This window comes from Rhincodon typus, chromosome 33 (genome assembly GCF_021869965.1).
Source record: "Rhincodon typus isolate 14 chromosome 33, sRhiTyp1.1, whole genome shotgun sequence".
Classification (NCBI taxonomy): domain Eukaryota; kingdom Metazoa; phylum Chordata; class Chondrichthyes; order Orectolobiformes; family Rhincodontidae; genus Rhincodon; species Rhincodon typus.
Window position 1 is genome coordinate 2,975,078 of NC_063364.1, and position 12,031 is coordinate 2,987,108.

Sequence of the window (12,031 nt, forward strand, 5' to 3'; positions counted from 1 at the left end):
GGTTTGAGGTTAGACAAGAGGATAGAGTTTCCATAGAAGCACAGAACATTCGCAGCACGGAAGGTGGCTCTTTGGGCTATTGTGACTGTTAATAGACATTACCTACTTACCAACTCTTGGCCCTTAGCCCTGTAGGTTAAACATTTCAAATATATATCCTGGTATTTTGGAACGAGTTGAGGTTTCTGCCTCCAATGCCCTTTCATGCAGTGAGTCCCAGATCCCAACTCCCTTTGGCAGAAAAATATACTCACCAATGCCCCTCTAATCCTTCTGCCAATCACCATAGTTCTATACTCCCTTGTAATTGGCCCCTCTGTTAACTCTCTCATGCACTCGATCTATCCTCTTCAAGTATCGTTTATAGTTCAATTATATGCTTCAGTTGAATGTATCCTCTGCCTCTTTGTAATAAAGAAGATAATTGCTGTCTTTCCTCACAACTAAATGTCTCCTCCTTTCCTGGTAATATTCTCCAAATTCTGCTCTGTACTGTCCTAAGTGTGATTGATATCTGCAGAGTCACAAATGGTCATTGTGCAATCAACACTGAACATCTCCACTTTTGGCTTGATGATGGAGAGAAGACCATTGATAAAGCAGCCGAAGATGGTTGGGCCTGCAATATGATCCTGAGGAAGTAATACACTTGTGACTCAGTGGTAGTGTCTCTCCCTCTGAGCCAGGAGATCTGTGTTCAAGTCATACCTGCTCCAGAGGTGCGTAATACCATTTCTCTCTGAACAGTTTGATGATAAAATAGCTATGGTGAGGAACTAAGGGTGTTGCAGTGCAATGGTAATGACACTATCTCTGAGCCAGGAGGCCTGTGTTCAAGCCCCATCAACTGAAGAGGCATGCCATGATACCTCTGAACAGGCTGTTTAAAATTAACTATCCTGAGGAAGTAGAGCTGTAGTGACACAATGGTAAAACCCCACCTCTGGATCAAAAGGTCCAAGATTAAGTCTCATTTGCTCTAAACATGTGGCTGAACAGACTGATGAAAAATACAGATCCTGAGGAAGTCCTGCAGTATTGCCTTGAGTATGAGATGGCTGGCAGACAATAACCACAGTCATATTTTGTACTAGCTATGATTCCAATTCACCAAGGCCTGTTTGACAATTCCTTCCAAAACCGCAGAGGACACAGATAGAAAATAAACAAACACAGTGGATGTTGGAGAAATTCAGTGGGTCTGGCAGCATCTGGGGAGAAGGAAACAGTTAACAACTTGAATCCAATATGACTCTTCAGGTGTTACCAGATCTGCTGAGTTTCTCCAGTATTCTCTGTGTTTGCTTCAGATTTCCATCATCCACAATATATTGCCTTCATTTAAGTCACTTCCCATTCTTATTTAGAACTATATCACTCTTCTTTAACTGTCAGTGGGTCAAAAATCTGCAACTCCCTTCCTAACAGCATTGTGGATGTAGCCTTGGATATGTTTCATTCATTATCCACTTTCAAAGATACTAGTTTCCTTAATATTTTCTCTCACATACTCCTCCTCTTTAACTAGAATGTCTGCTTTGTCCCACCGTTTTATGAGAAACAGATTTAAAGTATTCATTCAGAACCATGCTTATGTCTTCTGCTTTCACACAAAAGTTGCCTTTTTGGTTTCTAATTGGCATTATTCTTTCCTTTTCTTCATTATATATTTATAAAACATTAGTGCTTTATTTTTCCAATGATGGAGAGCTTCTCCCTCATTGTGAAAAGGGCAGAGGAGCTGAAAACAACACCTACCATTTGAATGGGGGCTGCCTATAGAAATGTGGGATATCGAGGTGTGACAATACTGTGCCCTTAAGAGATGTGTTCTATCCTGTTTCTCTTGCAGAGGGGTTTTGTCAGAGCGGTGCTGAGGTGTCTGCCCATCAGGCAGTTTGTAAATAGCTTTGGGTTTCTCCCTGGGTGCTTTTTTTTCAGAATGAGACAAAAGAGTCATGAGTGGGCAGGGCTAGGATCAGACAGACCCTGAGGACATTGGTTTTGCTTTCAGTGGGTATTTTTGTTAGCTGCTGGAGCGGATAGCTAGAGTTCTCTCTGCTGCTAGACTGAAGATCAGACAGGGTACTTTCCTCTTAGAAATCAGAAGGAGCAGATTGTTTATTTCAGTGTTTCTTTCTACTGAGCTGGACAGAGGAAGCACATGAGAATCATAATTGTATTGCTGCATTGCATTTTTGCCATAGGGTGTGTTTGTGGGATGCTGTCTATATTGGAACAGTTGATGATTAAGTGGTTAAATAATACATTGCCCTCTTAAGTATGTGAATAAAGTAGTTATACAGATTCTTTGCTTTGTTGTATTTTAATTGCATTGTAAGAATAAAGTGTGTTTTGATTTAAACTTAGTGGAGAACCAGTCAAATCATATCTCGGACGTAGCACCTTACCCTTGCCTTCAAAACAAAATAAAAGCTAGGGTCTAGGCTATCTCGATAAAATATTTTGGGGAAGGCTGGTCTGGTCTCTAACGGACAGTGCTATCTTATGATGAAGGGTTGGACAATTTGGTCTTTGCCCATTGTGCTGTATGGAAGGATGAGAGGTGATCTTATTGAAACATATAAGATGCAGAGGGGATTTGACTGGGTGGACACAGAGAGGATGTTTCCCCTTTGGGGGGGAATGAGGACTAGATTCTCTATGCTTTACATCCATCCTGAAGAACAAGGTCATTAAAAATAGATGAAAAATGAAAAGAACAAGTCCAGTGGAATCATTGGACACCCAAAGAAATGCAGTCAGTATTTCTGACTGAAATAAGTGAACCATGTTGAGGTTTTTAAAAATGGGACTTTATTTTTAAGTTTGTTATATATGGATATAGCCATTAGCTCCTCCTCCTTACAGTTTCACCATTGGCTATAAGCTGCTATTGGGGTCAGGAGGCAGAAACCTTGCAGATCTAACATTAAGGCCAAGAATGCATAGCTGACAGTTAGTACATAGATGTGTATTACTCTCAGTTGAAGTGATTTGGTCCAGGGTGTGAACAAACAATAATCATACCATCACTGGTCCATTTAACGGAGCCAAACTGTGAGAATACACTGGGTACCCCATTGTGGAACGGGTCAATCAAAAAGTCATCTGGTGTAAACACAAACTTTGAGTTATTTTTAAAGGACATTAGCAAATAAAGCCGTAATGAGAGGTTGCAAGGTTATAAGTCAAGGAAAGCACCAGCAATTGTAAACAATTTTCAGAAAACAGAGATTTTCACAATGCCTTTCAAACTGATACCATTGCTATATATTGCTTATAGAGAATTAGGGATTTTATGACATAGGATTTAGCAGGCATAGGCCGAGGCTTTGTCATATGTCTTTATATTTAACAGCAGATAATTGATTCATATTTATCCTGTGCTACCCTAAGACTACTGTTGATATGTGTAAGATATACAGTTCTATTGATCCAGTGCAACTGTACAATATAAACATAAAAGGTCATTTAAGACAAACATAATCTTTGCCGAGGCACTTATACACATGCAACTTCCAGTAAACACTTTCACAGGATTTGACGATTAGGTTCAATATTTGTAATGAGTCCTGTCTGCTCAAGCAGACGTGTTAAACTGGGCATCTTTATCTAATGGCAGCATGAGGAATCTCTTAAACTTGCCCCCTGTGCCCATGTTGCATTCAGTCATCCAGATGCTGCTCCTCCCAGGTCGATGTGGGGATGGCACTGTATGGGTCCATGATCACTTTGGCACAGCGGATAATCATCATAATCAGGAAGAGGCACAGGAGAACAAAGCAGGCCAATGTCAAACCTTTGTCCACATCAACGTACATTGGTTCAGGTGTGGCATTCTCCATTGCTTTTGACTTTCTTCATCAGCCTCTCTCATCACTGCTACCATCCTGAAATTCCTGACAATAAAAATTGCACATTAGCTTTTAACAATCCTGAATAAAAAACAAAGGTGCGCCTTTATTTTGCATATTTCATGATATTGGGAAATCCCAAAGTTGATGAAGTAATTCTCTTTTTAAATAGAGTCATGGACCATGGAAACAACCAGTCCATGCTGGCAATAATCCCAGACTAAACTAGTCCCACCTGTCTGCGTTTGGCCCATATCCCTCCAAACATTTCTAATTCATGTACCTACCCAAATGTCTTTTAAACGTTGCAAGTGTACCCGCATCCAGTTCTTCCTCTGGAAGTTCATTCCACACACAAATCACTCTCTGTGTAAAAAATTTGCCCCTCATGTCTTTTGTAAATCTTTGTCCTCTCACCTTAAAAATATGCCCCCTAGTCTTGAAATACCCCACCCTAGGGAAAAGACACCTGCCATTCATCTTATCTGTACCTGTTACGGTTTAATAAACCTCTATAATGTCACCCCCCCAACCACCTACACTCCAGCGAAAAAAGTCCCAGCCTAACCAGCCTCTCCTTATAATTCAAACCCTCCATTCCCAGCAACATCCTTGTAAATCTCTTCTGAACCCTCTCCAGCTTGATGTTATCCTTTTGTACTTTTGCAATGTATCAAACACAGAAGTCAACTTGGTGAATCTTTGGAATTCTCTGCCCCAGAGGATTGTAGAAGCTTAGTCATTAAGTCCAGGACAAAGTTTGATTGATAGTTTTCCAGTTACTAATGACGTCAAGGGGTCTGAGGATAGTGTGGGAATATGACATTGTTATAGATGATCATCATTAATCTAGATTAGCAGTGCATGCTACAAGGGTTGAATGGTGTACTTCTGCTCCAATATTCCTGTACAATTATCTTGTCTTTATCTCACTGCTGTTTCTTGGAGGTGATGGTGCACAAACCTGTTACTTCAAATAATATTTGTGCCTTGTTTTGGAAATTGGCATGCTCTTAGTATTCAATATTCAGTGCTCCCTGTATAGCATGAAACCTCATTTAGCAATGTGACTAGCCTCCTGCCAGCATAAACAAACTGTTCCTCTGATGCTGCCTGATCTGCTGTGTTCCTCCAGCTCCACAGTGTGTTGACTGATGTCATGAGTAGTTTTCTCATGGCCATTGATCAAGAGGATCCAGACAATTAACGGACAATGTCGGTTACCTGCCCCTAGAAATATGGGATATCAGCAAGTGCTCATGGGAAGAGACTTTCCACATGAGCAGTCCTCATCAGGTGGTCTTCAGAGAGCTGTCTTCTCCAGATGGTGATGGACCAGAAGAAGAGGAGAAATACCAACAGAAGAGTTCCCTAACATTGCATCTGGAGAACATGTTGTTGCCCCCACAACTTTAGTGAGATCAACAACTTCTGTACCAACAGTCTGTTTGCCCTTTAATATCAGTGGACCATAGCCAATTGTCACAGTCATATCCTTTTGTTGTCTAATTAAAAAATGTATTATATCTAAACTGCTGCTTCTTAACAAACTCAATAGATGATCAAAAATTTTCCACAAATTGTTGACTGCCTAGCAGTGATTACAGGCCCCCTAAAAATCAACAGATGATTCCACACCAAAAAAAATTGTTATTAATTGAACCTAGTTATGGGTTCCTAGTTTATATTACTTCATCTTTCTCATCACAGAAAGAGGACCAGTGGGTGCATCTTACCAACAGCAAGTCCCAGTATCATCTGTGAGTGCTGAGTCTTTCTTGCAGGCATTAATGTCATTTCCCCAGCTCAATGGTAATAGGAAGGAAGATGGCCTTAAACTAGTGTGCAGATTGCATCACAGGTTGATTCAGAACCCTCCATGGAGGTTGGAACCTGGTTGGCTTCTTCCTTTAGCTGCAGGAAGTCTAGACTTCTCACAACATGAAAGGCCACCATCTCAAAACATCTTTTTGAATGTTCATTTCTCCTTCAGTCAGGGATTAAGATAGAGACCATATTGATTTCCAAAATATGACACCTTGTTGGTTGCACTCAGAGAGGGAAGAAAGAGAAAGATAGGCATGTTCATGCATTGTGTGCTGCTGTTCCAAATTTAACCAAATATTATAATTAAAGGAATTATCTTTTCCAATACAGATCCTGCATTACAGTACATCTCCAAGTTCAGGACTAGGTAGTGGGTAATGAATGTATGTGGCTATTGATGACTTCAGCTAAAGACGTAGTAGCAAAATCTACAGAGTTTTACACAAGAGCAGCTCACATTCATTGTTTTCCCTGTTGCATTAGTCAGCTCATCTGGAGAAGATTGAGTTTTCTTTATCATTTGGCAAGCAGTCAAAGTCAATTAGTTATCAGTGCTTCAGTAATCCTTTCTACTCCAAACAAAATTTCAGAAGACAAAGCTCAAAGGGATTTATTCAAACACTTAGAGTTGGAGGTAACTTTATAATTACATTTAAATGAAGCACTGAATTTCTAGCGAAAAGGTTTGGGATATGTTTCATTGCATCCTTCGAAGTACATTTGTTGTGATCTCAAACCAATTTAATCAATCAAATCCAGTGTCTGTTGAAAGAGCCAAGTGAATTATATTTTACAAAGACTGTAGGCATCATCATTTGAAGTACTGGATTGAAATTTACATCTAGTATTTGTTTCCTGTGGTTGGTTGCTGCTGGTTACCTGGATTCGTCACTGATTTGATTCTATTCATAAAGATAAAATACTTCCTACTCTAAAAGGAGCTTAACTCTAAATGGAACAGAAGGTGCCTTAAGCCAACACATCTTATACGTCCAAAACTAGATTATGATGGTACTCTCCAATGGAGAATTAGGAAAAGTTCATAGTATTCTAGAAGGTCTTTGAACTGTTGACAATTATTCTACCTCTGATTCAGATTGTCAAGTGATATACATTACTCCTGTTACTTGTACATAGTGGTACTTGAGGGGAAGCCACGGTGTCAGAAATGTAATCTTTTGGATGAGCTATTAAATCAAGGAACTGTTTTTGTTCTCAGTGGATGTGAAATATCCAATGCTACTATTTGAATAACAGCTAGAGAATCAATATTCATCCCTCAACAAATATTACTAAAACAACTGGTTACAAGGTGACCAGGTTTGGAAAATGTGGCAAGATGCACAGTTATTTAAATGGACACATGGAATGGAAACAGGAGGAGGAGAACCCCTGGTAATATAGCATGACAAAAAGACAAGAATAAAATAGGAACTTGGTTCAGTGGTGGGAAATAAGAATGACAAGGGTCAGAAATTGTTGGTATGTGCAGTTTAGAAGCCCCCCAACAGTCATTACCCTACTGAACAGAGCATTAAACAAGAAATAATCAGAGATTGCAACAAATGCAATGTAATGATCATGGTATTTCTAATCTTCTTATAGAATTGAAAAACTAAATTGGCAAATGTAGACAGAAAGATGAATTTTGCAACTACTACCCAGAACAATACAGATGTGTTATAAAACCAACTAAGGACAAAGTTATTTTAGATCTAGTATTGCACAGTAAGGCTGTACTGGGAAAAATAATATCATATTGGAATTAAATGCCATATTAAGTTTGAGAGTAACACACTCTTATCCCAAACCAGATTCTTCAACCTAACCAAAGCTAATTAAATAGGCATGATGCAAGAGCTAACCAAGGTTGATTGATTAGGAAGACTGAAATGTATGGCCAGAAATAATCAATGCAAAATGTTTAAAGAAATTATTCAAAATATGTTTAACAAAAATATGTACCATTAAAAATAAAAAAAAGCTCAATGAGAAAAGTACATCAGTTCCTTATTGGGAAAGAAGTAGAGGCTAGTCACATTGTGAAGAACAGTAGTAAGCCTAAGGACAGGGAATTTTAGGAATCAGCAAAGGGTGATCAAAATGTTACTAAAAGGGTAACATAGAAGAAGACAGTGCATGAGCCAGGAATATAAAAATTGATTTTAAAAGCTTTTCCAAGAGAAGGAAGAGAGTAGCTGAAGGAGATATTCACTTATTAGAGGCAAAGACAGGATAAATTATTACTAAAAATTAGGAAATAGTAAAAAAGTTGGACAAAAGGATGGCATGGTGGCTCAGTGTTTACCACTACTGCCTCACAATACCAGGAATCAGGTTCCATTCCAGTCTTGGGTGACTGTATGGTGTTTATATGCTCTCTCTGCAAGTATTTCCTCCAGGTGCTCCGGTCTCCTCCCACAGTCCAAATATGTGCAATTTAGGTAGATTTGCCTTGCTATATTGCCCATAGTATCCAGGGATGTGTATGTTGGGTGGATTAGCCATGGGAAATGCAGGGTGATGGGTAGAGGTAGGGGGGTGGGTCTGAGTGGGATGCTGTTCAGAGGGCTGAATGGCTTGCTTCAACACTGTAGGGTTCTATGATTCTATGTAATATTTTGCATGTGTTTTGATAGCGGAAAGAAGTCAAAGGGCTAATAAGACTGAAGAAATTAAAGTAATTAATACCAACAGAGAAAATATATTCAAGAAGCTTAAGGGATTAATATTTGACAAATTCCTAGATCTGATAGCCTAACAGAAGTAAATGATTTTCCAAAATTGCTCAGATTCGAGAAAAGGTCCCAGGGCTGGAGGTTAGCAAATGTAACTCTATTATTCAAGAAAGGATGGAAAAAGAAAAAGGAACTGGAGGCCAGAAAGTTGGCCATTGGGAGAGCGCTGGAATCTATCACTAAGGATGTCTTCACAGAGCAGTTAGATAAGCATGATCAGACAGCATTAATATAACTAGAGTCATAGAGTCAAAACAGCCTGGAAACAACTTTTGGTCCAACTAGTCCACGCCAAACTAAATGTTCCAAAATTAAACGTCCCACTTGCTTGCGTTTGGCCCATTTGGCCCATATTTCTCATATATGGGCCAAATTTCTCACAAACTTATCCAAATGCCTTCCAAATGTAACTGTACCTACATCCACCATTTCCTCTGGCAGTTCATTCCACACACTAACCATTCTCTGTGGAAAAAAGTTGCCCCTCATGTGCTTTTTAAATTCTCCTCTCACTTTAAAAATTTGAAATATTACTTGTTACAGCTGCTCTTAATATTCAAGTTGTTACCCACCCTGTGGTGAGGTTATTAAAGGTTGGCTGAAGTGTTCAGAGTTCTCCTTTTACTGAAATGACATCTTAAAAACTATCAGAAATCAAACTTGTCAACTAGATCAGAGCTAATCTGAATATTCTTAACCACAAAATCTCAGATGTAAATCAATTAAACTACAATTCCAGAAGGAACTAAATTTCACAGAATCACACAATTTGTTATGGGGCAGTGCTTGCCATTCAGCTCATCGTGCCTGCATCAGGTCTCTGACAATTTAAGTATGTGCCAAACCTTTGTATTTTCCCTATAAACCTGAATATTGTTTCTATCATCCCTCTTGGATGCCTTAGTTAATATTTAACACAGAAGCAATCACAAAGTAGAATACTAAACAAGGTTGGTACGCAGCAGCTATATCCTTAAGAACACAAGAAATAAGAACAGGAACTACACCTTGATCCCGTCCCACCACACAAAGCAATTATCATTGATCGTTGAATCATACAGTACAGTAGAGGGCCTTTGGCCCATTGCATTTGCACTGACTAAACTACTTGCAACCTACACTAATCTCACTTTCCAACATTTGGCCCATTGCCTTGAATGTTATGACATTTCAAGAGCTGGTCAAATTACCTTTTAAAGGTTGTAAGGTTTCCCACCTCAACTATCCTGCCTGTCAGTGCATTTTAGATTCCTATTAATCCCCCCAAAGCCTCCTGCCTTTCACCTTAAAATTATGCCCGTCATTATTGACCTGTTATTGATCTTCTGCCTCAATACTCCTACAGAGTCCCCATTTCCCTTGAATCTCCAAAAGATCATAAATTTGCCAAATCAGCCTTGAATATATTCAGTAATGAACCATTTACATCCTCTGAGGGCCAGAAATCCAAAGATTTATAAGCCTCTGAGTGAAGAAAATTATCCTTATCTCCATGGTAAATAGAATCCCTACAAGTGCAGAAGGAGGCCATTTGGCCCATCATATCTGCACCGAAGAGCAAATCACATAGACCCAGTCCTATCCCCATAACCCCACATTTTCCGTGGCTAACCCACCCAGCTTGCACACTATGGGACAATTTAGCATGGCCAATCTACCCAACCTGCACATCGTTGGGCTGTGGGAGGAAACTGGAGAACCTGGAAGAAACCGATGCAGACATGGGGAGAATGTGCAAACTCCACACAGTCACTCAAGGCTGGTATCGAACCCGGGTCCCTGGCGCTGGGGCAGCAGTGCTAACCACTGACCCACCATGCCACCACCTTGTCGTGAGGCTGTGCCCATGAGTCCTAGATTTAAATCCCTCACTGTCTACTCTGTTTAGCCAGAGCTACCAGGGACGGATTACAGTCAGAATTTCAGGTTCCTCATTCACAGTCACACCCTTCTGAACCTGACCATTGACCAATCCAAAATGGCCAATTTGCTGGGGTGTGATCACTTCCCGTCGACCCTGATGCATCACAATGTCTGCAACTCAGACTCTAGCTCATAAATTATGAGCTGAAGTTCCTTGAGCTACAGGCACTTGCCACAGACATGTTTGCCTTGAATCACAGCAGTATCCAGAAATTCCCACATCCTGCATTTGCTACACATCACCTATCCTACTATCTGTATTAAGTTTCAATCAATTTAGTTTCTATTAGCTGATTTATAAATAATGAACCACACTACTACCAATAATATGTATTACTGTTTGTAAACTTTACTAATACCAATGAAATCTTACAAATACCTATACATTTTCTGAGCTTTAAAAGACAAGGCAAACAAGGAAAATACATACCAAACAAGCAATTATCTGTTCCCTGTGACGTCACCTTTTATTTTCAACTGAATGTGGTTTGGATGTTCATAGAACTGATTTCCTGTACCCTCTCGTTTTTAACTTCCACACTAATGTGTGTCAATAACATTTAAAAAAAGGAACACCTCACTCCTATCCTCTTATACACCAAACTCTCAAGCTTACACCCATTTCAGCATTTAAAGCCTTGCACTCATATCAGTGTTTCTGTTAGAGCTTCATATACTGGGGATGACGGGAGTAGTATGCTGAGGAATCCTATCCTCATTCCTGGGCAGGAATTGCATTGATGCTAGTGGAGGAGGCTGTCTATATATACCATGCAGCCAAAACATAAGTGCTCTCTATTGCTAAAGAGCAGGCATGGTTTTCTGCAAATTATGGAGCAGTCAGAACCAAACAGTTTCAGAGTAATTAATAGTGAAACCCATCAAATTCTCCATTACATGATAGCATCGCATTAAAGGATGGACTGTGCCAAGCTCCAGGCTGTTACAGTGTCATCATCTCAACCTCGCTGGATCATTACTGGCACAAACACATTGTGAATCAAGCCAAGTTGAATCCAGTAAATCATAGCTTCTTGACTTCCCACTGTAAAGGAAAGCTATCTGAATTAAATATACTTTGGTACATTCAGAAACTTTTACTGATTCATAATCAGTTTGAAAACTCTCCAGTTCCCATTGATGGAACCTGATTTGAAGTATTAATCTTCTATTTGTTTGTTCTTGCTATTATTGCCAGTTTTAAGCTATTGTCACATTCTCTAGCTACATTGCTTCTCTAACCTCCTCTGTTCAGCCAGATTCACTACACCATTTCATTTACAAGCTTTCTGCCTGAATCTGTAAACACTGCACATGGTACGTTCTGTCTGGAAGCATATTTCAGGCCTAGGCTGAATGCAAAGCAGGAATTAAGTTTGGAAATCTTGAATGCCAGTAACATGTGTGTGTGATTGTTTTCTGAGCAGGTCCCTCACCACAAAGGTGATAGTGCAGAAGTAATGCCACTGGATTATTAATTTAAACCCCAGACTAAATCTCTGGGGTCATGTGTTTGAATACCACTTCCCAAAAGGAAAACAAACAATAAAACTTGCAAGTGTAATGTACTTGTCTGATTCATCTGATAAACTTCAAAATGGAGCTTCACTATGTTCATTTCCAAGAGTTGAATCTTACCAGCAACCAGCTTAACTATCGAATTTCATGGAGGACTTCTCTCTGCAA

General features: G+C 39.6%; 1 protein-coding gene across 1 annotated transcript in view; it reads right to left on the reverse strand.

The window, feature by feature from the left end:
• Nucleotides 1-2,821: 2,821 nt before the first annotated feature.
• The window catches only part of LOC125486818 (cortexin domain-containing 1), a 49,718-nt gene continuing 40,508 nt past the window's right edge, over nucleotides 2,822-12,031 (reverse strand). Inside the window, exon 3 of the mRNA XM_048616089.1 lies at nucleotides 2,822-3,902. Coding sequence (XP_048472046.1) covers nucleotides 3,669-3,848 — 180 coding nt within the window. The 5' untranslated portion in view covers nucleotides 3,849-3,902 and the 3' untranslated portion in view covers nucleotides 2,822-3,668. The remainder of the gene's footprint in view (nucleotides 3,903-12,031) is intronic.